The sequence below is a fragment of the Trachemys scripta genome, chromosome 13, assembly GCF_013100865.1.
Source record: "Trachemys scripta elegans isolate TJP31775 chromosome 13, CAS_Tse_1.0, whole genome shotgun sequence".
Taxonomy (NCBI): domain Eukaryota; kingdom Metazoa; phylum Chordata; order Testudines; family Emydidae; genus Trachemys; species Trachemys scripta.
In genome coordinates this window covers 35,452,805-35,480,043 of record NC_048310.1, presented here as the reverse complement: position 1 = coordinate 35,480,043, position 27,239 = coordinate 35,452,805, and the positions used below count along the sequence as shown (strand labels likewise).

The following is a 27,239-nucleotide window of genomic DNA, read 5'->3' as shown; positions in this document are numbered from 1 at the left end:
TTGCCCCAGGGGATATAGACAGCCATGCTGGAAGTCTGCCCTGGAGTCTGATAGCTGGCTGGATTCTGCATTGCATTTCCAGCCTGAAGCCAGCCACTTGTGGAACAAGGCACTACCTACCACACGGAGCAGCAGCTCCCTAGCTCTGCCGCTACTTTTACAAAGCTCCGTCTGGGCCCCACCCACCCAGAGTGGACACGGAAGCAGGGCCAGCTCCAGGCACCAGCAAACCAAGCAGGTGCTTGGGGCAGCACATTTTCAGGGGCGGCATTCCTGCCAGCCTCTTTTTTTTTTTTTTTTTTTTTAGGCACTTGGGCGGCAAAAGCCTAGAGCCGGCCCTGGCAGCAGCAGTCCGTCCTGCACCGGAGGCGCCCTGGGGCCACTGCAGTTCGCGTCGGGGAGCAGCACCCGCACATTATGGCTGGGCAGGCTCCGAGCACGGGACACTCAGCTGGGGGCAGCCCCTCGGGGCACACGGAGCTGCCTGAATGTGCCGCAAGGTGGCCGCCCCCCCAGCGCCGGAGCTGGGCAAAGCGGCCAGAGCCACCCAGGGACTGCGGCAGGGTGGCCAGGAGCAGCAGAAGGAGTGGGGCCATAGAGGGTGGGGCGCTGCTGTGTGGTGCCCGCGTCCCGCTCTCCGGGGCTCCGCTCCCTCTGGGGCTGCCCTGCCCCGGCTCCTCAGCTCCCTGCTGGGGCGGTCCCCCGGCTCTGTCTTCCCCGGTCCCGGCCGGTCCTGGAGGCGGGAGCCCTGGCTAGAGGGACCCTGGGTTGAGGCACGGCCCGGGAGCCCTGCTGCTTACCCTGGGAGCCCCACTGCTTACCCCAACCCTGCCAGCGCTGGACCGGCTGGAGGCGAGGGGGGAGTGGGTGGAGTCAGCACTGGTGGTGGGAAGCCCAGAGTTGGGGCGGGAGGGGGGGAGATCCCAGGGTTGTGGTGACAGAGGGTGGGGGGGGGGGGGGGGGGAGAGAGCCCAGGGCGGGGGTGGGGGGCAGTCAAAATTTTTTTTTGCTTGGGGCAGCAAAAAACCTAGAGCCGGCCCTGCACGGAAGCATGCCATAGACTCACTGCTCCTCCCCTCCTGTGAGTTTTGGGGCCTCCCTGTCCCTTTGCTTCCTTCCACAGGATGAAGATAAACAGGGAGTCTCCTAAGTCTTACCTCTCCTCTGTGGGTAGCTGCTGCTGCTGTTTCGCGACCCATGCAGTAGGGACTGGAAGGTAAGGAGAAGAACAGTGGCCGGGGTGGACCTCTCTCTCCTGACAATGCTACCTATTCATTGTTTCCCTTGTACCTTGTTCCTCTCTCCAATGTGTCTATTTTCTTCAGCTGTCTATTGTCACATGCTCTGAGGCAGAGACTGTCATATTTTTGTAATGTGAGCATATAACTTCTAGCAGCATGGGGGGCCTCAATCTCAGGTAGGGGGACCTCGGTGCTACTGCGGTACAGATAATTAATAGCACGTGGCTTTTCCGAGGCGTTCTGCAGATGGAAGACCCAGAGGAGCACTGCCTGTTGGCCAAAGGGGCAATAGATCCACCCAGGGCTTTTGATAGACAAAGGAGTTTTGCGGTGCTCAGTTACTCAGCACATGGCGAGCGTGCTAACATTGACACACTGCTGGACTTGTTTAGAGGCCCCACTGGAACGAATGAGGAGAATTTGGGTTTATTAGCTGTTTGCGGATTTACTGTTTCCCATCACATGTGCTGGGCTGTACAGGGTATTCTTAGAGCTGACACTGGTTCTCCAACCCACTGTATGGCATCTTGTCCCTCAAGGGTCACTGGACACGGTTGGCAGAAGGCTCAGTCTGGCATGGGAAGCTTTTAAATGAGCAAAGACCTACCCCACTAAAAGAGAACCGGAACTGCTCATAATCAGATTTGGTTGATGTGTCACTCTTGTCCATCACCAGGGCCGCCCAGAGGGGGGAGCAAGTGGGGAAATTTGCCCCAGGCCCCGCAGGGGCCCTGGAGTGGGGTCCTTCACTCGCTCCGAGGGCCCCGGAAAACTCTCGTGGGGCCCGAGCCCCCGGAGCTTCTTCCGCTCCGGGTCTTTGGTGGCAATTCGGCGGCGGGGGGGTCCTTCTGCTCCGGGACCCACCACTGAAGTGCCCTGAAGACCCACAGTGGGGGGTCCTTCCACCCCGGGACCCGCTGCTGAAGTGCTGGGTCTTCGGCGGCAATTCAGTAGCGGGGGCCCCCTGCCGCCGAAGGCCCCAGGGCCCCTGAATCCTCTGGGGCAGGGAGCCCTGAACTCTGAGATCCTTCCCTGATACATTGATCCATGGGGTTAGTATTAGAACAGGGCGATATGTGGAAGAAGGATGGTCTTGTGGCTAAGGTATTGGACTGTGGAAAAATCCTGACTCTACTTAAGTCAATTGTAAACCTTCCAGGGAACAGGATTTCACCCTGGGTTCAGTTCCTGGTTCTGCCAAGACTTCCTGTGTGACCTTGGGGAAGCCACTTAATCCCTCATGCCTTAGTTTCTCATCTGTAAAACCGAGATGATCATTCCCTACCTCTCAGGGATAAGTTCATTAACGTTTGTGAAGTGCTCAGATACTGTGGTCAATGAGGGCCATGTAAGTAGCTCACAACTTACATCATGGCACTGAAACTAAGGGAACTTTGCCTGTCTTCAAGTTTTGTAACAAACCTCAACTTCTGGTCATATTTGCTGACAGGCCCATCAGTGTTATAGGTGGAACCTCTATGGAACTTGGTGGTGAAGCTTGGTTGTGATGTGAAACCAGAGCATTTAACTGGGGTGCGGGAGAAGCAACCTGCAAACCAAAAATCATTGATGTCTGCACAGCTGTCACCAGAACCCAAACCACATGGGCTTTGCACGTCCCTGTTTCTGGACAGCAGGATTCTCATTATTATTATTATTTGTATCACCACAGTGCCTCGGAACCCTAGTCACGGACCAGGACCCCATTGTACTAGGTGCGGTGCTAACCTAGAACAAAAAGTTCCTGTCCCAAAGAGCTGACAATCTAAGTATCTCCAGGATCTTTCAGGTGGATAAGTTGTCAGAGCTGGTGAAGGCAGTTATTCGCTCAGAGCTTCCCATGGTGCCCTCATTCCTTTTTACTGTTGCAACCTCCCATATTTGATTATATTCCTCTTTTTAATAGGTTTTATTGAGTAAGAAATGAAAACAGAGGCAAAGAAAGCCAAACTAATTTACTACTTTTTCTAAAGACATTGTAAAAATATTATCTGATATATGCAAACAATATTCACCAAAAATACATGTTTCTTTATAGAAGAAGTCAGAAAAAATAGAACAGAATACTTTCCGATATAAAAGACAAACACTATTGAGGTTAAAGGCTGTAAATTGGGTGCACATGCTGCAGCGCTGAAATCCCTCAGCACTGGAGCTGCAAACTGTTCATCTCAATCTGGAGCTGAAGTTCCGCGGAATCCAGAGCTTCACTTTGAGATTTTCAAACCTGACGAGGGGATTGAGCCACACAGCTCTTACTCAATTGACTAAGTGTTGCGTGACTCATCCACTTAGTTGGCTTGGAAACTTCAACCATGGTTTAGCCCTTAGTAGAGACAGGGAAAACCGACAAAGCTTGGATCCAGACCTCAACTTGCCCAAAATGTGGGTCCATTTTTAAACAAAAGACACAGGTCCAGATCCTAAAGCAGTAGCTCCACTGAAGTCATAACCTCTGGGGGCCTGGCTCACGGTGAAGAAACCCTGTTCTTTCCCTCTCCAGTGTCTTTCTAATGTCTTAGTGGGTTGATGCACAAAACATTACAATCCTTTCAAAGACACATTTTTATAAGAGAGTTTCCAATCCAAGTAAACAAGCGGTTTGAGAGGATTCACATGCTTTTCATTGCCACGTTCATGGTATCTATTTTTTTCCTCAAATTTTAAGTGAAATGTGTGTGAGGGTGTTGATGGGGTGGGGATTGAGGTTCAAATATTCTGGGCTCCCCTTTGAAGCTGGAGAGAGACTAGTGCATCCTAGCAAGAAGGCCCATGGAATCTCAAGGTGACCCTTCCAATTTCTGTCACCTAAATGCTGAGGCAGGAGGCAGCTCTGAGGTGAGTGGTACAGGTAATGTCTGAGAGAATCCCCTCACCTCTTTCTAACAGGGCCTCAGCTCTGGGTAGTTCAAAATCTGAGCATCCTGATTCTGATTGTTTGAATAAGCCCTCAACTGTAAACCTACCTCTCAGTAACAGTGCAAGATGTGTCTTGTTCTCAGCCATGTTTTCCTCTGACTTCTGTATTGTTTTTACATGGTTCTGTGACTCCCTGGCTATAAAACCCAGTGTTGCCAACTCTCTCAATTTTATCACAAGTCTCATATTTGGTGTTTTTCTTAAAGCCCCAGACCCAGAATCATGTGAGTATACCAGAATTTCAGCATACATTGGGGGGGGGGGGGGGGGGAACACAACCTCCAAACCTTAAGTTTCTAGCCCTCATGACTGCAGAGATAAGGTTGAAAAATATAAAACCCTAAAAATGCACATACCCGATGTCAAATAAAAAGAACTCCACATTTATTATTTTTAAAATCTCATGATTTCTGGGTCCTGACTCATGATTTCTGAATACTTGGGATTGGCAACACTGAAAACTTTTCATTATTCTTGGAATTGTTCGCAGCTCTTGGATTATAAATCGGTCCATCATGAGTACGTGGCATGGGCTCGGACTGAGGCTGGAATGGAGTATCTTTCTGTCATCTACCATGGTTTCTAAAGCACCCACCGTAGTGTCTGTTCTCCTTCAAGTGGAAGAATTAATCTAGGGTATGATTTTTCAGCAGTGCTGAATGCCAAACTCTCACTGATTTCTGAAAATCACACCTCTGATGACCAATTTGATATTTGCAGTGGTGTTGTAGCTGTGTAGATCCCAGGATATTAGAGAGACAATCTTTTGAGCTTACATTAAGCTCTGATCCCTGTAAGCTTGAAAGCGTGTCTCTTTCACCAGCAGCAGGTCCAATAAAAGATATTTACCTCATCCACCTTGTCTCCCCAATTGATATTCTCTTTCATTACACCTTTAAACAAAGTTGGATTTACTTAAGTCATAAATCTAGTTAGACAAGGGGGTGAGGTAATATCAATAAAAGATATTACCTCACCCTCCTTGTCTGTCTAATATCATGGGACCCACACGGCTACAACTACACTGCATATAAAAGTTACGCTTTTATGCCAAAGTGGACATGGTGGCCATTTAAAACTTCATCCTCCTCTTTAACAGCCATGTAAACGCTTTAGCTCAGTTATGCCAAAACAAGTCATTTAAAGCCCCGTTTGGATCAATCTCGTCTTCCCTCTGCCAGACTGAAAAGAGCCTGTTTCAAATTTGAGACATTGCAAACACTACAAAAACAATCTGTATCACAAAAAAAGCCCTATTGGAGTTTTCCCTGGAAATTTATTTTGGCCTCATCTCTGTTATTTGCTTAATATTTTGTCCATTTATTTTGTTTTTGTGTAGCTGATTAGTGCCTTTATTTGTGTTTAACATTCTGTGGCGTTCAAAATAATAGCATGTTTTACCTTGAAGGAAATCACAGGTACATCTTCACAGATTCCCCTTTAACATATAGGACCAGTGTCAAGGTGCAGGGAAAAATTCAGTAGTGATGCCAACTATGGTGTAGTACATCGCACAAGTGGTCGTTAGATGACTGGTGTAAGTGGTAAAGAAGCATCCCACTTGTGCCTCCCACTTGTGCCTAATTGGTATTTAAGTGTGTGCAAAAAAAAATGTGTGTACCTAACACCCCAAATGAGAAGAAGGAAGTTCACCAGGAAAAACATCTTGCAGGAAGATGTGTGTCTCGTTAGCAATAAGGTGACATGGCAGACAGGCAGAGTTACAGGAAATAGAATTTTACTACCCTTGTTGACAGGCCAGCCTTGCATGCTGAGGATCTAGTGTGTGTGTGTGTGTAGTAGCAGCCTGGCCCCAGCTTATATTGCTGAGTCCCTGGAGCCTCACCAAACTAGGTCCCTCCTGAAACTGGACCCTCATTCTCCAGTTCCACTCATCATACTGTAGAATGAGGTAAAGCAGCCCCACTCTTGTATTCTACATATTTCTGTTAATTTCTTTTCCTTCCGCCGCCACCTCTTCTTCCCCTTCATTGTGTAAGTTGCACTCTTTTTGCACATTCCTGTAAATCAGGAGTAATTCCACAGACTTCAGTGAAGTCACACTGGTATAAAACAGAGGTGAGATCAGAACTGGACTGCTACTGAATGCCAAATTAATGCAGCTTACTCTGTACCATTACATCACATGCTGAATTTGTCCTAGAGACTTCCATGAGAGTTGCATCTGCTGACACTAGGTCTGAATTTGGCTCAAAGTGCCAGATGGTACTAAAAGTCATATAGTCAGAACAGCTGTGGGATAGGAGGTTAAGCAGGTGTTGGTTTGAGGCCAGAATTCACCAAGTCTAGGGCATGTCAGCTGTTTCTAGAAGGAATGATTGATGAAAAGATGCTAGGACATACAGCCATTCCCAGGGATCCTAACCCACTATGCATACTCCTGACAGCACCATTATGTCATGCCACTGGAAAACCCTCTTACTTCACCTCTCTGAAAGAGGACACCTGTGAATGCTATTAAAAATGATGTTATCCTACATGCGCTGCCAAGAATTCTAACACTAATGCACTTTTGAGAGGAAATCTGTGAGTAAGAGGAAACACACATGACTAGCACTGACAGAGGAATAAAAAGCACAGGGATGATAAATTAATGCATGCTCCATCCATGGATGTAAAATGGCAACAGCAATGAAAAAAATCAGACTTAAGGTGGACTCTGAGGAATAGAATGGTAGATTTTTTGACTGCAGAGTCTTGGCAAGGTTTTTCTCTCCAGAGGGGCTAGCGCTGATCTGAGTAGAAGACTGTGTATGCAGTTAAGTAAGACTACCGACTAATAGCTTAGGAATGTTAGATTAAAAAGTGACAGGACAGCATGTATATTGTCTTGTCTTCTAAGAACCATTAGTGTAAAATGCAATTGCAAAATAGATATAAAAAAAAATGATTTTCCAGTTTGTGCTCGTTAAAATGCCCTTCGTCAAATGGCTTGTTGTAACATCAGTTCTCCTGCCAGGGACCAGCAGGACTGCTGACTGTCTTAGTGGAGATGGGCCCAAAATGAGGTTCCAGTCCTGCTCCCTTTGAAGCCAATCGCAAAAGAATGGGAACAGCATCGTACCCTAAAATCCCATATCCAGATTTTATACTTCACATATCCTCTTGGGATTAGCAAACCCTGCGCGTGAACACTCATGACCTGGGGAATTTGGAATCGGATCCAAAGGCAAACTGTCTCAGGTTCCAATTGAGTGGTCAGGCTCAGCTTGTTCTAGGCCAGGAGTGGCCAACCTGTGTCTCCGGAGCCACATGCGGCTCTTCAGAAATTAATATACGGCTCCTTGTATAGGCACCGACTCCGGGGCTGGAGCTACAGGCGCCAACTTTCCAATGTGCCGGGGGCGGGGGGGGCTCACTGCTCAATCCCTGGCTCTGCCACAGGTCCTGCCCCCACTCCACCTCTTCCCGCCCCCTCCCCTGAGCCTGCCGTGCCCTCGCTCCTCCCCCCTGAGCCTCCTGCATGCCACGAAACAGCTGATGGGGAGATGCAGAGAGGGATGGGGAGGTGCTGATCGGTGGGGCTGCTGGTGGGTGGGAGGCGCTGGGAGTGGGGTGGGAGAGCTGATGGGAGGCTGCTGATATATTACTGGGGCTCTTTGGCAATGTACATTGGTAAATTCGGCTCCTGCTCAGGTTGGCCACCCCTGTTGTAGGCACTCGGATGCCACCGTGACAAACATAGTATCATTCTAGCAGGCGGGAGCGGTATTCCTGTGAACTCTACATCTGGATTTGAACCTACATCTGGATCCCAGGGCTGAGCGCTTCCTGATCAGGGAATTTCTTTGTCTCAGCCAAAGGCTACAGAAGTGCTTTATAGGAATAGGATGAAACATGAAATGGTTTAAAAGGACGTCCGCTCTTGCCCGTTGGAGAAGCACTGCCCTTGAGAGGGAGAGCAAGCAACTTGACATGAGTACACGCACTGGCAGATCCACCCTCCCCGCAAAATCTGAAATGTCCCCCAAGGGACTGTCTGCTATTCCGGGACCATTTCCAGAGGGGGAAGGTTAGATGGAGTCAAGAAAAGGCCTACAGATAAGTGAAAACTGGCCAGGATGCCACAAGAAACCTGCCGCAGGAAAGCAAGCTGGATGTTTACATGATACGTGTCTACTTAGGCTCACTTATATGTGGCTGTGTATTTCCTTATAGGCTAAGGCACAAACTCAGCTCTTGTTACAGCCTGGGCACACCTACTGAAGCCAGTGAGGGTTGTCATGATCTAACAGAGAGCAGAAGTTGACCCTACTTTTGTTGTACTTTCCCAAACTTTACACTTGAAATCCGGAGTATGTGAGGTGGGCACCACTGGTTCCTGGCTGTCTCAGAATCTCAGCATGCCCAAGAAAGATGCCGTGCAAATCCTTACTCTCCTGGTATATGATGTCCCAGAGTGCTGCATTCTGGGGCCTCTCTAGCCAAGCCAAGGCCAGTTTTTAAAGAGAGCCAGTGGTGTGATGAATGGACCTTGCAACCTGCTTAGCGGCATCACTCAGCACGTGGGTAGGGGCTTGAGTTGGTTTTGACGTTGCAGTACACCTTTAAGAAGAGTTCATCTGCTCTTCCTGCTCATTTACCACCTGCAGTTTGTTCCATTGCAGCTGTTTGCTGCATGGAGAATTGAAACTTTCTTCGAGTAACGAAGATGCCTTCAGGTGGGAAGAGAAAGGAAAGAGCAGACGAGCTTTTTAGCGGGGGAGTTACTGTTTTCATAAAATGTCCTTATTTGTGAAGAATAAAGGTGTGTGGGGGGAATACCCCTCCAAGTGTGTACTATATTCAATGAGCAGAATTATTTCTAAGCACCTGGAGAATGTTTCCCAAAGGACTTTCCTGAGACCGCAGTTGCTCTTTAACATTCCCCATGTTGACACAGTCCGTAGGCATGGGCTGTGGCATTGTTAGGTGCATTGCAACATGTTGCCCCAGGGGGTAGTGACTGGGAGCCAGTTGGAAGCTATTCTCCCCAGCCTGTAAACAGCACTGTCTCCTGGCAGTGAAGTGGGTCAGCGCTGTAGTAATTCAGTACCCAGGCTGGCTTTGTAAATGCACAGCGGCTTTTCCTTGGGCATTCTCCGCTAGTAGGATACCATAGTGGTTAACTGAGCTTGGCATTCCTGGGAGGCCGGCAAGAGTCTTGGAAACTGTCTGAAACAGGCAAGATCCAAGTTCCACTGGCATCTCCATCCCTGGTCTATGACGTGTCGTTTTCACTAGGATGGAGGCCCAGGAGTTCCTCTGCTAAGGTTATGAGACTGTTTTCCTCCAGGGCTGCAATCAGCCTCTGTAATGTGGCTCTCTTGCCCTCCGACTGGATAAACTTGAGAAGGAGCTGGTACGCTTGCTCATACAATCCCTCTCGGTCATATTCGTGGGCCAAGTTGTCAATGACAGGATCCCGAAGGGCACGGCAGTTCTTCTGCAAAGACCTACCCACCTGCTTCCATTTCTTCGACACGAGCTTGGCAAATTTTTGATGGTCATCTGGCGTGAGTGTTCTGTTGGCTTAAAGGGAACACGAAGTGCTTAACACATTGGGGTCCCAGTTCATCACTGCACTGGCACAACACAAGGCCATGTTAAAGTCTACATAATATTTTGTGAAGCAGAGACCTCAGTATGGTGAATGCCCCCAAAGGACAAAACTTAGCATGGGTGTAATGTATTAAACTCTATCCTAGAGTTGTACCCACCCTTTGTTAGCTGGAGTTTTTACTAACTCGCTCCTGGGACAGCACTATAAATAAATATCCCATCTCCTAGAGCTGGAAGGGACCTTGAAAGGTCATTGAGTCCAGCCCCCTGCCTTCACTAGCAGGACCAAGTACTGATTTTTGCCCCAGATCCCTAAGTGGCCCCCTCAAGGATTGAACTCACAGCCCTGGGTTTAGCAGGCCAATGCTCAAACCACTGAGCTATCCCTCCCCCTCATTCCACACCCTGACAGTGTTAAATTTAAAGGGGGAAATTCTGCATGAAGAGGGCGTTATGCACAGAGATCTGTGCTCACTGAAAATACATCCAAATCAGCATATATGGGGAAAGGGAAGCCATGACAGCTGAACTGATCTGCATTAATCAATCCACAATGCTGATACTGTGACCAACTTCCCCATACCCGCCAGGGTAAAAAGCCAGCTGATTCCAGGACTCTCTGTTGCTTATTTCAGATTTTGAAATCATTGCCATAGAAGTTTGTTCATAACAGATTCTTACATTAGTGCTAATCCACCATTCGGTATCTGTGATCATGGGGATCTCTATAAGCGCGGTGTATCATTGCTCTTAGCATTTCTTAGCAGCCTTTCATTTGTCCCTTTGATTGTAATAGAAAATATAAAGGGATGCTGCTGTTTGTGGCATTATTAGCAGACCTGATATAATTTGTATATGTTTCTGATTCATCCTGAATGTTGATTTTAAATGAAGTATAAGTGTTTCACTATCAGCAGAGGAGTCATTGCCGTTGAGAATCGCTTCTCCCCTCGCCCTGGCTGGGAATATCAGAGGTCATGTCCTAGGTAATTTAGATCTACAGGTAGTGACTATGTGAGGAGAGCAGGGTGCATGTTTTACAAAGACTGCTGAGCGGGGAAGGGTTTGAGTCCACAATTTATACTAATGAACATTCCGCATCCATTCATTCCAAAGGACAGTGCTATCTTCACTAAGTGGCAATTATTAATAATTATTTATGACTGTTAAAATGTGCCATCTTCTGGTTTCGGGCATCTAGCACCCGCTATCAAGACTAGAGGATAGTGACCTATGTACGGGAGGGAGTTTGTACTTGATAAAGACCTTTCCAGCTTGATATCCAAGGCAGCCATGTGTTTAGAGCGCCCCCATGAGGCCAGTCCTGGCTACACATATTGTTAAGCTGTCTCCCACTGGAGCAGAACCATACGTTTGTTTGATGGGGCTTACTTTTCTCTTAGGTGTTCCCCTTTACCTTTTGCTCTCAGCCCTTGCCCTTTTAAAACCCTCAGGCTCTTATTTCTGATCTTTTTCTCTGTTCCTTTTCTAAACACTCTCAGCTTCCTTCTATAGCTGTTGACTCCTGAAATAGTGAATCAGGGAGGGCAGATCCCACCCTGCTTTTTACCTGTAAAATCCTTATATGGGGCTAAATCATACAATGAACAATGACCCAGGTGAGCTCTGCTGTGCACCCCACAAACCCATATTGCAGTTTGAGACCATTCAAAAATCTCTCTGCTCCGGAGAGGGCCTAGACTGGAACAACTGTGCTGCAACAGTTGGGGTACAGTGGCAGAGCTGTGAGGGGAAACCTGGATGGTTATCTGCCCAATCAGTGCCATTAGTCCCTCATTTTCAGGGGCCCTAACTTCATGCATGGGTTTGTCTCTGAAAATGGAAGCATCTTCCTCTTACTTTGCCATTCAGGGCACGGCTACACTAGAGCGTTCACAGCGGCGCCCCTGTAAGCTCTCGAATGTAGCTGCTCTAAGGCGATGGGAGAGAGCTTCTCCATTGGCTAACCTACTCCAGCCCATGCGAGGGGAGAAGCTGTCCACACTGGCGCTTATGTCAGGGTAATTTATGTCGCTCTCGGGGGTGATTTATTCCTATTCCCAGAGCTAAGATAGGCCCCTGACTGACCTCACTTGCGTGTTGCAGAGGAAAACCCAGTCTGTTTTTCGTTCAGTCTTTTTCTGCTGCTGCAAGTGTGACCCGGAGTTACAGCAGTGAGGAGTTTAAAGCACCCAAGAGTCTGGGTGGGCTATAAACCCTCCTGCTTCAGGGCATAAGCATCAGGGAAGGCCATGGCTGGAGATGGGACACTGGCTGGCACGGGCCAGGGCTCCAAGGTGGCACAAGCATTCTCTCTCGCGCGCTCTGTCTCTGAGGTGCTTGGCTGCCTGATTCCTGTGCATTTGCTCAGGGTCCAGCTGATCACTATCTGGAGACTGGGAAGGAATTTTCCCCCAACTCAGATGGACAGCGACTGGTGGATTTTCACCTTCCTCTGCAGTGTGGATGTGCAGGTCATTTGCCAGGATTATCTGGGTACCTCTCACTGAATCATTTCCCTCCTGTTGTGGGGGCCTTGGGCACTGTTCTCTGCCTGTAGCACGGAATAGTCTGGTCTCCTGTGGGCTGTGATACTTTGGTCTCATTGCAGTTATTGGATTTAGTGTGCGGGTGCTGACATGTGGTACACAGGCAGGGGCAGCTCCAGGCACCAGCGCACCAAGCGCGTGCCTGGGGCGGCAAGCCGCGGGGGGTGGCCTGCCAGTCACCATGAGGGTGGCAGTCAGGCTGCCTTCGGCGGCATGGCTGCGGGAGGTCCGCCGGTCCCACGGGTTTGGCAGCAATTTGGTGGCAGGTACGCCGAAGGTGCGGGACCAGCGGACCTCCCGCAGGCATGCCGCTGAAAACCGCCTGACTGCCGTGCTTGGGGTGGCAAAATACATAGAGCCACCCCTGTACAGGTCAGGTTAGATGACCTAGTGGTCTCTTCTGGCCTTTAACTCTATGACTATAAACCAGCCTCTCATTAATGGGATTGGGAAGAACCTTTCCCTCAGGGTAAATTATATCCCACAACTGCCTACTGTGGGGTTTCTTGTGCCTTCCTCTGAGGGTATGTCTAGGCAGCAGTCAGGAGCTATGCTTGCAGCATGAGTTAGCTGAAATAACAAGAGCCGTGTAAATGCGATGGCACAAGCTAGCTGCCCAATACGTCCTGGGTTGGACTGTCCTCGAGTGGCCGGCCTATGCTGCTGTTTTTAACAAGCTAGCTCCATCAAAGCTAGCCAGGTATGGCTACAATCATACCTCCTGACTACAATGTAGACATACCCTGCAGCGCCTGGTCTGGCCGCAGTTAGAAACGGGAGACTGCCTGGGTCTGACCCAGTATGGCAACTCCTACGTTCCTATGATCATAATCTGGGCAATTCTATTCTTGACTCATCCGGGACCCGGCCTTGGTTCTCTAAGCTTTCTCCTTTCTGGGGTTTGAAGAGCGAAAGACCCACAGCTTTAAGATTCTGACAGCTTGGTTCGAACCACTCATAGAATCATAGAATATCAGGGTTGGAAGGGACCTCAAGAGGTCGTCTAGTCCAACCCCCTGCTCAAAGCAGGACCAATTCCCAACTAAATCATCCCAGACAGGGCTTTGTCAAGCTGGGCCTTAAAAACCTCCAAGGAAGGAGATTCCACCACCTCCCTAGGTAACGCATTCCACTCACCAAATTGTTGTTCCTGAAAGATGAAGGTGGCTCCTGAGGGCAGAGAGCTCCCCCCTGAACAATAAGGCAGAGATGAGGAGTTCAAAGAGGTGCAGTTGTTTGAAGGGGCCGTGTTGTTGCTCTCCTGTCGACAAGTCAGGCTCCTGAAAGATTCCTCCAGCTCGGCAATTTCCTCGTCCCTCAGGCGGTCGGGCTGTAAGGCAAACACTGCCAGTCATTGGTGGTGCAGTCTCCTTCTCATGAAGTTGTCAGATCCACACCGGATGCCTTTCTGAAAGACATGCTTTGCCTAACACAAGTTACTGGGCTCAATACAGTTGTAACTGGATGAAATCTATGGCCTGATATACTGGAGGACAGACTAGATGATCTAATAGTCCCTTATGGGTTTACAGTCTCTGAATTTGCACTAAATAATCTTCATTTTTAAAAGGCTCTTTTCTCCCCAAACTTTCCCCTATCCTATTTTTCCACCCACACAGGTTCAATAAATAAATCATAAAGTGGAGGGAAGCTATTCTAGGAGCACCAGAACTCCAGTCTCCACTGAAAGTCTACGTTGACTTGCAATAGTTGAGGATCTGGCTCAAAGAATAAGTGGCAGACCTGGGAAAACAGGCCAGGAATAGAGCGGGCTGCATCTCCGAATTTGTTTCATGGGTAACGTCGACACTTCAAAATTTATTTTTTGTTCTGAACCGGAACGAAAACAAACATTTTTTTGAAATTTCTCGTGAAACAGAATTTCCAAATAATTGTGATTGAGGCAAACTTTTGTTTCAAAATGGCAAAATTTCATTTCCAAATTTATTTTAATTTACTTTTTCATGTGTATATTATTTTTTGTTAATTTTCCACTATTTCATACCGTGTCAGAAGTCACTACTACTACTACTGACATGTCATGATACGTTGTTCGCAGTGTGATAGTAGCCATGTTGGTCCCAGGATATGAGACAGACGAGGAAGGTGAGGGAATATCTTTTATTGGACCAACTTCTGTTGGTGGGAGAAACAAGCTTTTGTACTCTGCAGAACTGTTCTTCAGTTCTCTTTCATTTTCTTCAGGACCTCAACCACCTAGTGTCATAATAGGACATAACATAATAGCTGAAATATTCTATTTTATTTTAAAAATCATTAAGGGCAGCAGCTACTTATTACTGACTGAATCATATTGTCTGGTCTAGCCCAAAGTGCTTCCTGTATGTGTTATAATGAAACAGTGTGGCACTCTGGCAAAAAAAACCAGAGTTAACCAGGAGTTCGGACTCCCAGTGCCCTACTTCAACCACTAGGCTACACATTAGAGTGAAGATTAGTCACTACACGAGTCTTTCCTTTTAGCTAATGGTCCGTTGTACCATGTAGGTACAAACACACAGGTGAGCGCATGCTCTGCTGCTGGGTTTTTCACATTTACACCAATTGAGTCAGTTCGAGTCAGGTTTGCGAGCAGAGAATGAGTCCATCTTTTCTTGGCTTGTCTGCGAATTCAGCAAAAAGACCAGGAAAGGAGCAGCAGGCAAAAACTGACAAGATGCATAATATAGCCTCTTGTTATCTCCCATAATGACATGTTTGCCTTTCATTTCCTTGCAAAAAAGCAATCCAGAGATGTATCCCACGCGCCTCCTCCCCCACCCCCCGTAGGTACAATAGGTATCTGTTTTTTTGGGATAATGAAGATGTTTAGTAGCTACCATTTTGAGCTAGTCCAAATTAAATTCCAGGTGAAACAAGCATCTAAAGGAAGCACAGAGGCAAGGAACAGGAGACTGAATACAATTATTTAATCTATTTCAGAGGCTCTATACTCTAGTGAGCTAAGAAGATCCCAAGACAGCAGCCTCTATTATCATTAGCAAGGTTTGGAAACTATTCAGGAAGGCTGAGCAATAATTTGCCAGACCATTAAAGCCAGTTGCTGGTATGACGCATGTAAAACTTGCATCTCTCTCAACTGGATGGGGTCCACATCAAGGATAGCAGCCTACTACTGTTACCAGCTCAGGTTTTAGAGGTCTGGGTCCTGGTGTTGAAGGTCGCAGTTCAAACCATGCTGACAACCTGTGATTTATAGTGGATGTGCTTGCCCCAGTTTTTAGGAGTTGTTCCAAATGCTACTTTCAAAAGAGATGTAGGGGAGGCAAAAGCAACATCGGGAAAGATGGTCTCACGAGTGTAACACGGCACTGCTGGGCTTTCTTACTGATTCACTTATGTGACAATTCAGCCTTGTTTGTGCCTCAGTTTACCCTCCATACACAGGGTATACTAGACTTCCCTGCCTTACAGCAGTGCTGAGCTTTAATAGATGCTTGTTCAGCACTTTGAGACCCCGGGATCTAGAGAAGTGCCAAGTATTACATGCAAAATATTTAATATTCTGCCTGTCATTTATTTATCTTCAGTACTTACCTGTCCCTCATTGCCATAACATCTGAGCTCCTCACAGCCTTTCATGTATTTACCTCATGGCACCCTTGTGTGGTTGGGCAGTGTTATTATCCCCATTGTCCAGATGGGAAACTGAGGCACAAGAGAGGCTAACAGCTAGATTTTTAAAGGTATTTAAGTGCCTAGTGGCATTTTCAAAAGCACCTAACTTTTGAAAATGTCACTAAACTCCCACTGATTTCAATGGGAGTTAGGCACTTATGCACTGCTGAAAATCCCACTAGACACCTACCTGCATCTTTAGGTCCTAAGTATCTTTATATATTTGGCCTTAAGTGACTTGCCCGGGATCACACAGGAAATAAATGGCAAAAGAGGGACTTGAAACCAGGTCTTCTATGTCCCAGCCTAGGGCCCTAACCACCGGACCATCCTTCCTTCTAATGTACCTTTTCTTTGTAGATACAGTCCAAACAGCGCTCCTCCTCGTTCAGCATGTGGTCCAGCTGCTCGCTGCCAGCCTTCAGCTCCACTTGAACAGGTACGGCTGTCATTGAAAGGGTGACTTGGAGGTGCTTCTGGAGAGACTCCCGGAACAGCCCGGCCCGGTAGCTCCGAAGGAATTTGCGGCAGTTCTCTCGTACGCAGAATTTAAGCTGGATAATCAGATGCGGCTCACTGCAGTGCACTTTGAGCATGTCGACGCCATGCAGACTGCCTGTGGAATCTGGCACAGAATGGCAGGCAGTGTCAGTTTCTTGCCATGAAACAGATTGTCAACATGAACTCTGCCTGGGTGGGGACTCACTGTATGTCTCCTCGAACTTTTGGTGACAGACCTGTGCCTCGACGGCCTTTCTCTGTGTTTTTGTTTGACTGTATTATTAATTATTCTGGGTTGGGGAGCTTGTATTTGAAAGTGGGAGGAAAGAGGTAAGCTTTAACTGACCATGTACTATGCATGCAACCCATGTGAACTGAAGTATCCAGTCCAAATTATCCCACAGCTGAATCTGTTAGCGATCCATTAATATTGCAGTTCACAGACAGGGGAGTTATTTGACTCCCTGCAACAGGAAAAGACCATTCATTATATCTAATGTAGAATGCAGGGTGCCCTCTGGTGCTTTGTCTCCACCAGCAGAATTACCCAGTCCTAACAGTAGGGGTCAGCAGTGGGAGAAATAAATTTGCTGAAAACAGAGGCACGGCAATCAGCCAGGAAATCAAGTGTAACAATGCTATGTGCTCAGTTTGTCCTATTTGCAGTTAAACCATCCATAGACAGCTGCACTGGGTGTCAGCAACAGGTAATTCTGCTGGTGTCACAAGCCCAACGGGAGAAACTAACTATGCTAAATTGATGAATTAACTTTAAGCTCTAACTACGGGGCAGGTAGACTTGACCTAGAGGAGATTAAAGAGGGACTGTTCCTCTCTCATATGGCCAGACTGCTGTGGAGATAAAGGTATAGGTGAGATCCCACAGAGCATTTTACCTGTCAGCTTCCTGCTTGCAACCCCAATCCTCCTTCAGCTTTGTCTACACTAGGAAGGGTTTGCCAGTATTGCTATTCGATATGACTGGCATCACCAGTCTAGTGTACACCAGTTCCCTGAACAAAATAAGCTATACCAGCAAAAAGACTTTGTCAGAATAACCATGTCCACTCTAGGGCTATTGCCAGTATAGAAATGTCATTAAAAATCACCCACCGAAGTGACACTGCTATATTGGCAAAAGTTTCTAGTGTAGACCAACCCTTACTAAGGTTTCAGTCGTGCACCTTCTGTGAAATTATCCTTTTATCCTCTTGTTCTCTCTCTTGTTTGTCTTCATACATAGTGGCTGAGATTTTGGAACTGTGTCCAGATCCCTGAGGCAGCTCTGAAGATAAACCCTATATCTAAACCCTATACCTAAACCCTATATCTAAAACCTCTCTGTCTGAGGCTTTGTCTTTACTGCAAACAGATGTGTCTGTTAACTCGATGTAAAATCCTAATGGAGACAAGGCAAGGATATTTTTTACCTCAATGTAGTTAGCCAAAGTCAACTCCCTCCCTTGCCCACCTCTCAATTGATTTCAATCAGCTATATCGAGATAACAAATATCTGTGCCGGGTCTCGGGTCAACAGCCTATGTCCTATGTCAAAGTGGATCTGTTTGTGCCTCATTAGTCCAGAGCACTCGAGTTCAGCCCGGCACCTCTAGGATCTCTTTGTTTTACGTGTAGAACGAGGCTTTTGCCCTGCTGTGATGTACCATGGAGATCCTTTATGCATTTCAGGTTGCATCACAAGGCCAAGTTTGGAACAGATGCAAGACTGGGCATTTGGGGAGAGAGGCATTTGAATTTGCTGTTATTACTGATAAATAAATGCCCTTTGCCCCGTATCTCTGCCTTCTCATTCCATTTATCAGGAGTACAAAGACGTTGATTCAACTGAAGTTTGCCTAAGAGTTTGATCTGGGTAAGCAGGTACTGTACAAACACAGAGAGTCGTCATGAACTGCGTACAAGTTATCTTTATGGCGGTTGCGTGGGAGATGACTTTGTGCTTATCTGCTCTGAATACCCAGGTCTCATTCCCTCTTTAGGTCTGGCTGTGCAGTGCAGAATGTAGTGCGGTTAATACAGAAATGGGCAGAGCTCTTGTTCACATATATAGCCAGTACAATCTGGATGCTTTGCCCCGCCTTAGTTAAGCCACAAACCTGGCCTAACCAGGCAATCAAGCCAGGTTGTTTGCTGCTCTGTGTTGCTGGAGAAGCACAAAGCATTTGGAGCGCGCCAATGAATCTGGCCCGAGATTGTTAGATTGGTGAGAAAAGGCAGGTTGTAGTTATAGAAACCCAGTTAAAGGACACACTGGAGAGTTGGTTGTACAGTAAATGATTGACACTAAGATGTTCGTTCTGGGGAGAGAAAACAAATGTGACAGCTGGTTTAAATTGTTGTTACCCAGGGAGTCAAGAGGTTGCGAAGGATCACAGCTGAGATGCTTCTGCCGTTTGTAGCGCCAATCCTGTGTTGGTGTAAAAGGGCTCAACTCCACCGAAGCCAATGTAACTGTGCCTGTTTACACCAATAAGGGATTCGGCTCAATATGTTTGATAAAAGGAAGCCAATAGCAAATTATCGGTCATTTGCCCCAGGTGTTTTTTCACTGGTAATTTTTCCCATATCCAGAATTTCCCACCCTTGACAAGTCTCGTTTTCTAATGCAGGGTAAGTGAGATTTCATCACTGGGCTGTAATTGTGAACCCAGGAATAAAAAGTCGGGTCAGCGGTTGTAGCCAGCTGCTTTGGTCTATGGCAAGGAAAAGTTAGACTGGACCAAATTCCTCTCTGTTGAAACTCCCCTGACATTGGACGGGGCTAAAATTGTCCTGTCTTGGTTTCAATGATCAAAAAAAAAAAAAAATCTGGACTCTAAGCAATTTGCTAACTTTGTGATCCAAGTGTCAAAGATAATGATTTGGAACCTGAGAATAGTGGCGATCTCTTCCCTCTGGTATATCAACAGCTAAGATACTGGGAAGGGTGGTCATATGAGCGGAAGGATGGTTTTGTGGCTTAAGCACTGGATTGGAGCTGGGTTCCATTCCCCACTCAGCCACAACCCTTACGGCTCAATCCTGCAAGGTGCTCTGCTTTCTGATCCTGCTCCAGCAAAACACTTGTGAGCAGATGCTTAATTTTAAGCATGTGAGTAGCCCCATTGGAGTCCTAATCTCTCAGTGCACTAATTTCCCATCTGTGAAATGAGACTAATGCTTCCTTTCTCCCACCCTTTGTCTCTTGTCTATTTAGACAGTCCCTTCCCTGAAGAGTTTCCAATTTCTTCCTATGTGTCTATACAAAACATAACGCAATGGCAACCAATCTCGTTTGGGCCCTCTGGGTGCTATTGTAGCACAAATAATTTATTAATAATCTATCCAGAGTGCACATGTCTATGCCTGGTGCTATCAGTGCAGAATTCTGATTTAACCAGTGTGACATCAGTTTTACCTAGTGCTGCAATGAAAAGGAGAGAGAAGGATTCACTTTACTATTAGACCAGGGCCGGTGCACCTTGCGCCTCCCCCCCCCCCGCCCCGCTAACCCCGCCCCCTCGCGGCAGCTAACCACGCCCCCACCCCCCCACCAGAGGAGCCCCCCTCACAGCAGCTAACCCCGCCTGCTGTGGCAGCTAATCCAGCCCCCCCCCCCCCCCCCCCCGGGNAGGTGGCCGCCTAGGGCGCCTAAAAGCCTACTCAGGCGAGGAGGTGGAGTGGAGGTGATCTGGGGCGGGGAGCGGCTCCCCTGTGCGTCCCCCTCCCCCCCATTACTGCAGGCGGCCCTCCCCACGCCCCCCCGCCCCAGCTCACCTCCACTCCACCTCCTCGCCTGAGTAGGCTTTTAGGCGCCCTAGGCGGCCACCTAGTTCGCCTAGTGGTTGCACCAGCCCTGTATTGGACAGTAAGTCATCCAGCGGGTGCAAGGATTCTGATTGCCTCAGTGCTTGAATTCAAGCATTGGAGGATCATGGCTTGAATTTCTCTGTAAAAGCCCTGAGAAGTCTACAGTCTTCAATGAAATTAATAGGAAAGGATGGAATATGACCCATGAAATTGCCGTTAGTCCTAAAAAATTTCCTGTGTTGTGAATCTGTCACCTTTCCCCAAGCACCAAAGCCCTTAAAAATTAATGTAGCAAGTAAAGAAATAAGACATTGTGACGTTTCCATTTGTATTCACTGCAATGACACATACCTGCTAAAGCCAACTTGAGGGCCTTGAATATGCTAGATTTCTGGTGGGAGCTTCCATAAAGAGAGGGCAGGACAATCTTCTCAGATGTCGACTGGAGGAATAGATAAGCGCTGCCAATCCAGAGATCAGAACTGTCTGCCATCCTCAGCACCTAAAATGCCAGGTATGTGAGCACGGTCTGTTCTGGAGGCAGTCATGACACACACAAAGCACAGCAAAGCTTGTAACAAGGATGTTAGTCATAGGTGGTTCTGCTATAAGAGAAAAAACACTAAGCAGGGCCAATCCTACACTGAAGATTTCTAGTTCAGAGACACCTTGAGTTCAAAGGTGAGAACCTGCTGAGAATTCACCAATCAGGCCTCTAATGATCAGGTCTAATGAGCATGAGAGGTGGTTGAACCCAGCTCCTTTCTTCTGCACAAAAAAATAAAAATCCAAACGTCAAATCCTGGCTCCATTGAAGGCACTGGGCAGGACGGTCATTGATTTCATTGGGAGCAGGATTTCACTTCAAGGCTTTAGATACTGCAAAGAGGAGGCTGGATTTGGTTCTTTGTACTCTCATCCCCACCATGAGAAACCTTCATCAGCGTCATGCAGTGTCCTGAGCTCACACTGTTGGAGTCTGGCTCAGTGAATATAGCACTCTGCGTCCTGAAGGCAAACACTGCTAGGCTTGGCTAACCCACCAAGTCACCCAGTTTGGAGAGCCCGTGTCAACTTTGTCCAGGGGATGAAACTGAACTGAGTTCTCTTTCAGCATGGCTGAACTACTGGAATGGGAGGAGGATGGGAATTTACTACTTTCCAATCTCATTCCCTGCTCCTCTGTTAAGATATAAGAATGTCACAAATCATTTACCACCGAACAGTTTCAATTAGAGAAATGTCTGATAAAAGGTCATGCAAAACAATCCCCTTAAAATAATCCTGAAATTCCCTGTGAGACTGGCACTAGGTTTGCATTTTGTAACTCTACATATGCTTCTTGCCACGGTCCTAGCTTTACAACGTGCCTTGCTGGGAAAGCCATTCAACGGCGGCAAGCTGTGGTGGGAGGCCCAAGAGTCAGTCAAGCTCTCAGAAGGTGGGCTTCTATGAAGGTGCTTCTTAAATATAAATACAAAGGACTCCTCTCCAAAGCAAAACCAATTTAAGCCATGAACAACTGCATGACCTGGAATAGGAACCAGTTGCAGACTGCATGGCTTAACTGCTGAAGAACAAACCACAATTATCAGCAATGTTTTTATGAACACCAATCAGATAATATCACCCCATGCAGAGAGGAAATTTGATATCTCTCCATCATTGTCAGGCACGGTCTCCTAAGTGAACCTGTGTCAGTTAAAATGAAGAAAACTTGGCAGTCAGAAGAGTAGATAAAGTGGCCAATTCATAGCTTCATCACATCAGCCTCGTGACACCTGGCAGAATTGGATGTTCCAGGTATTGGCATGTTGAGTCCTGCTCCAACCCCAACTCAGGTCAGTGGAAATACTGCCTCCACATCAGCGGGGTTCTGGATCAATCCCGAATGACACAACAGGCTCCCTCCTTTTGCACAGACCCTTTTATAAATAGGTGTAATTGTAGTTTGGGATCCTGTCTCCACACTGGTGTGTTTTGATCAGCATCACCAGGATACTTAGAAACATTCCTTTTGCATTATGTTCTATCAGCCTTCCCCAGAGATGGCTGGTAGGTCTCAAATATATTCAAATGATAAGACTGTTTAGTCCCACACCTTATTCATATCACTACTATAGCTTGGTTGGCTAATTCTAACATTAATACCAAAGACAAAAACATGCACCAAAACTTCCAGGCAAAACAATCCCCAAATCATAGGTGCTACGGATGGAAAATTCCTGTCAGATCATCTAGTCCAGCCCCTGCCAATGCAGAAAGGAAGCCTCGGCTACTGGAGAATGTGTATCTAATAATAACCTGATTGAGGCACACTGAACTTTTTGTTTTTTGTAGCTACAAGTTTAACTTTTTCTAACACACCAGGGATAGACCCTGGGACTCCGGAGCTGGGAGCATGAATATGGAGACGCTAAAGAGCCAGGTTTGCTAGCTGGGGGCTGTAAGAGCATCTTATCCTCTCTGGCTTGGGTGCATGGGGTGGGAGGGGAATGTACCACACACTAATCAGTAGGATACATACGCTCTCCAAGGCAAGGAGGGCAAGGACCATCTCTTAGCATGTGTTTGTACAAGGGGTCCCCAACTGGGGCCTTCAGACACTGCTGAAATATAAATAACAACCAGTCCTGAGCAGGGCTGGCGCAACCCATTAGGCGACCTAGGTGGTCGCCTAGGACACTACAATTTGGAGGGCGGCGACCGCGGCAGTATTTCAGTGGCGGGACCCTCCGCTGCCTCTGTGGGTGGTGACATTTCGGGGCGGGACCTTCCGCTGCCTAGGGCGGCAGAAAAGCTGGTGGCGTTCCTGGTCCTGAGATTGGTGCTGAAATATCTATTGATCTGTCTAGAGGTGCATATCTATGTGTATGTAGGATGGAAATTTCAGAACTGCCAGAGTGATTTAGGAGTCTAAATCCCAAGGACTTGTGTTCCTAAGTCACTTAGGTACTTTTGAAAATGTCACCCAAAGAGAGACAGTTTCTTAGGCAACTAGGTATATGGAAGGGGAGAGAAAAGAAGAGTGTGATTTAAACTGCAGCGAAATAGGTCACCTTCCACATGAACAAAAAAAAAGAACTAAAAAAAAAAAAAAAAAAAAAAAAAACCAAGATGCAGAAGGGGTATGTGATATCCTGACTAGAGTTGAACAAGCAATAGATTTTTTGGTTCGGGGCTGAACTGGCAGTGGGGGGGGGGGGGAAGAGAGTGAATGGTTCAATTTAAACTGAAACGGAAGTTGTTTGGGGTTCGTTTCCAAACTGAAAAAATATTCATGCTGAGTCAACCGATTTAGTTCAACCCAAAAAAAAAATCAGTTTGGTGTTTTCTTCTGGGTGTTTTTTTACTTTTTGGTTTCACTTTTAAAAATGAAACACATTTTAATGAACCACTCTTTAAAAACAAAAAGTCAAAACATTTCATTTGAAATGGTTGAAACCAGATCTGTTGACCTTTTTTTTTTTAATCATATATTTTTTCCAGCCCAAGCTATCTGTGGAATTCAGTTGGAATTTGCAAGTTGTTTTGTGCCCTGAAAAATGCATTTTTCAGCAGTTTTACAGTTAATCAAAAATATTCCCCCCGCTCTAATCTTGACGCTTTCCGCTGTCATTGACAGAACACGTACCCAGTTTTCTTTATGTTGGCTCTCAGCACGTGTCAGCTGGTGGGATTTTTAAACTTTCTCTTAGGCTGAGTTCAACCTAGGAGAAAGTTTAAAAATCCCACCAGCTGACTTGTGCTGAGAGGCAACATAAAGAAAACTGGGTACTGGGAATTACACTGTACATGAGAAAAACAACTCTGAAGGTAAGCGGCACTTTGTCATCCCCTTGCATCTTTTTCACGGAACACACTTCCATGGCCAGAAAACTTATTAACAAGCATGGGTGGGTTTCTCAAAAGCGTTCCGTGTTGGCCCACCGGTGCTCTCAGTAATGTCATTTAGACTTCCGCCACTGAGCGCAAATAGAAATCAAGCCGAAGCTGAGCGCTTTGAAAATCCCACCCGGTAGGTACACCTGTACAATATGTAATTCATCATCTTTCCTGCCTCATCTCTTACCTTTTGCATCTGTCACCTGTCAGTTCATACTTATGAAAAAAACGAACACCGGCTGTCATTTTTAGTTTAAATATCCAAGTTAGTTACCGAATTGAAATGATGCTAGCAGGGACTCAGTTCTCTGCTTTAGTCAGTTTCAATAGAGACCCATTCCAGTTATTATAACACATGATTTTTGACCTGAATTTTGTCACACTGTGTTTCAGGACAGTAAATTATGTATCAAACTAGCTTATTTGCCTTTACTATTGTTGTACTATTGTAGCATCTAGTCCTGGACCAGGACCCCATTGTGCTAGGTGCTGTACAAACAGAACAAAAAGATGGTCCTTGATTAAAATGAAAACAGAAACATCATAGTTCTCCCTTTGATCTGAGAATGAAGCCATTCACTTGGGGTAGTATTCCTGCTATGCGGCAGAATATTCCCTGTAGCAGGATGCCCTGTTAATAGCTTTCGCACAATGTAATAATCCTAACTTTCCATAATCCCAGCAAATGGCATAGTACCCCAACAGCTGGTCTGAACAGTGAGTGGCATTTCATTTTCTAGGAGCTCCGCCAATGAAAACATTTTTAATCCTGTCTTGTTAATACACAGATTCAGGAAGGGAAAGGTAGCCATAGTTCCAGTTCCAGCAAACCTGTTAGGATCAGCAAAACAGTGCAGAATGGCTTATTAAAATCAGTGGGATTTGGCTTACTAATATGTGAAACAATATAGTGTGGAAATAGGGTGGAGACTTCCTTCAGTAACACACGTTGACTTTAAAAAATCTCTATGAATTCAAGGGCCCCCGGGAAATGAGTTTGGGGAGTCTCGGCTTAGTTCCTAGTAAACCAATGCCTGTCTCAGAAAGCCACCCCGCAGCTAGCATTGCTGGCCTGCCAGGAGGAAGCAATAACTGATTCCGAGCCCCACCTCTTGCTACAAACAGCTGGTGGACAAACGTTAAACAAGTTCTGGGGCTGCTCCGAGACGTTTGCACTGGATTTGCTCATTCGATGCCAGTTCTGTAGAATGGACAAGATCCGGGGCTGTTAATTTGGCCCATTTTCACCAGCATTGATTTTCCTTGACTGAAAAAGTCAGTTGGTCAATATCACACCTGTGCAATACCTGCCTGTCACGCTTAATCTCTGGGTCAAATTCCCTGCGGCTGTAAATGAGTGCCACTCAATTGACTTCCATAGCATTTCACCCACTTACACCGGCAGCTGATTTGGCCCTATATTTTATAGACAACAGACACAGCAACAGAAAGACTCGAGTCCCTGTGTCAGACTGATAGATCACAAAATATTTGTTCCAAAAGATGAAACTCTCTTTTTTTTCCAAGGCCAGCAAGTTAGCCGACGGGCGGGTGACCCTGGAAAACGGCTTGTTCTGATTTGGTTTTGGTTTTATATTTTAATTTATGATTTCATAGGGGGGAAATTGAGCTAATTTTAAATTAAACACATTTGTAAAAACAAATTCCCCATTTGGTTTGGGGTCTCGTGTGGCAAGTTTCACGTTGATGGAATTTAGGGGGGCGAAAGGGAAAGCTCTCTGAAGCCAGAACTTTCTTGGCAGCAGATTTTTCTTTGCAGCAAGCACAGCTGATTGATCAGAGCAAAACCACATTAAATGTCACGCCCACCAAAAAACCACCCTCCTAGAACTCATAGTAATTTACCTTGTCCAGACACCCCTTCTCACGCTTTCAGATGCCCTTCACTTCCGCCTCTGAGCACAGCAGCAGGGAAAGAGTCACTAAAAATTCCTCCTGGTCATGTGGCTTTACTGAGAGGCAGCTGAAGGCGAGAAACCAGCCCCCCAATTTAGCAGTGTTGTAATCCTAATACCAGTAGCAAGGACTTTAAGGAATTTAAGACAGAAAAGGGTAGATTTGGCATGATGGTAAGACTCTGAGGCTCAGATCAAACTCTGTATGTCTGAGAAAGTACATTTTCCTGTGTGCTGGGGTTGTACCTCCCCTTCAGATTTAGGAATCAATGTTATTGGCCAGAGCACTTGCCAGTCCTATGTGCCTGGGTTAGCAGTAGAAGGCTGTAACTGAGTGTGAAAGAAGGAATTGTCTGCTTTCATCAGATGACTCAGTAAACCAATCACGTGGGTTTAGGGTTGTCAGTTTAAGATCTCTTTGCTCTGATGTGAAATGGCTTTCCATGCCTCACAGTGAATGCAGAACTGTGTGCACCAACGTATAATCATTTATGTTCCTCATAAAAATATAACATACAAATCACACAAGGGAACTGTAGAAAAGGGCATCCGCTAGTCCTGCTCTAGGGCCCAATCATGCCCTCTTTGAAGAGCCACAAAAAATTACCAGGACTGTGAGAAATGCAAGCCCATTTTGGGGAAAGAAATTCCAGATGTTGAAGTTGTTTTATTTTCAACAACTTTTTTGATGCTGACCCCTTATTTTTGTTTTCATTTTTCTTGAGTTTTTTTTTAAAATCCTCCTGCAATTTTTGTATTAAACTGGTTATTGATGTTTTGAGGAAAATATTGAAAAAGGTGCACACCTATTTTCAATGAAATTTTTCACTAAAAAGTGATTTGTCAACAAAATGTTAGCCATATAAACAGACAGTTCCTGTCTGTCACTATATTCAGAAATCAAAAAGGAATTTAGATGAATCTTGAGTGAAATAATGTCATTGTTTATATTCTGTTTAAAGTTTGTGATAGACTGCCTAATGGCTACATTTCCATATGTTAATCTGTGCAGCTAATTACCGGTGATGGTTAGGCAACAGGTCTACTCCAAAGTTTCCAAAATTGCCTATTGTTCGCCTGAGGACTCCGAGCTGTCAAAGAAGACCTGAAACTGTATAAGAATGTCTAGGGTCCTGATCCTTTTTATCTCAGATGTGCTTGATGCTTCATGTAAGGGAATCTTAAACCCAAGATTGAGATCTCTAGTCCTAATCTGG

General features: G+C 46.4%; 2 protein-coding genes and 1 long non-coding RNA gene across 3 annotated transcripts in view; 2 read left to right on the top strand and 1 right to left on the bottom strand.

Annotated features, from left to right (window-relative positions):
- The window catches only part of FBXL8 (F-box and leucine rich repeat protein 8), a 47,897-nt gene that overhangs the window by 1,520 nt on the left and 19,138 nt on the right, over positions 1-27,239 (top strand). The gene's annotated exons all lie outside the window — the stretch shown is intronic.
- On the top strand, positions 1,064-16,383 carry LOC117886377. The gene is made up of 3 exons (XR_004647949.1): positions 1,064-1,216; positions 13,932-14,068; positions 16,271-16,383. It is a non-coding gene; the product is annotated as an uncharacterized LOC117886377 (long non-coding RNA).
- Positions 7,709-26,256, bottom strand: TRADD (TNFRSF1A associated via death domain). The gene is made up of 5 exons (XM_034788097.1): positions 25,973-26,256; positions 20,573-20,723; positions 16,258-16,535; positions 13,409-13,601; positions 7,709-9,692 (listed from the first exon to the last, which is right to left on the bottom strand). The coding sequence occupies exons 2-5, from the start codon at positions 20,712-20,714 to the stop codon at positions 9,382-9,384; spliced, it is 924 nt and encodes a 307-aa protein (XP_034643988.1). The 5' UTR covers positions 20,715-20,723; positions 25,973-26,256; the 3' UTR covers positions 7,709-9,381.

Coding starts and splice junctions, on each gene's coding strand:
- TRADD (XM_034788097.1), bottom strand. CDS start 20,714: ATGGCAGACAGTTCTGATCTCTGGATTGGCAGCGCTTATCTATTCCTC. Junction 16,536..20,572: donor CCTCAAGTTGGCTTTAGCAG/GTATGTGTCATT, acceptor ATTCTGTGCCAG/ATTCCACAGGCAGTCTGCAT. Junction 13,602..16,257: donor ACTGTATCTACAAAGAAAAG/GTACATTAGAAG, acceptor TTTGCCTTACAG/CCCGACCGCCTGAGGGACGA.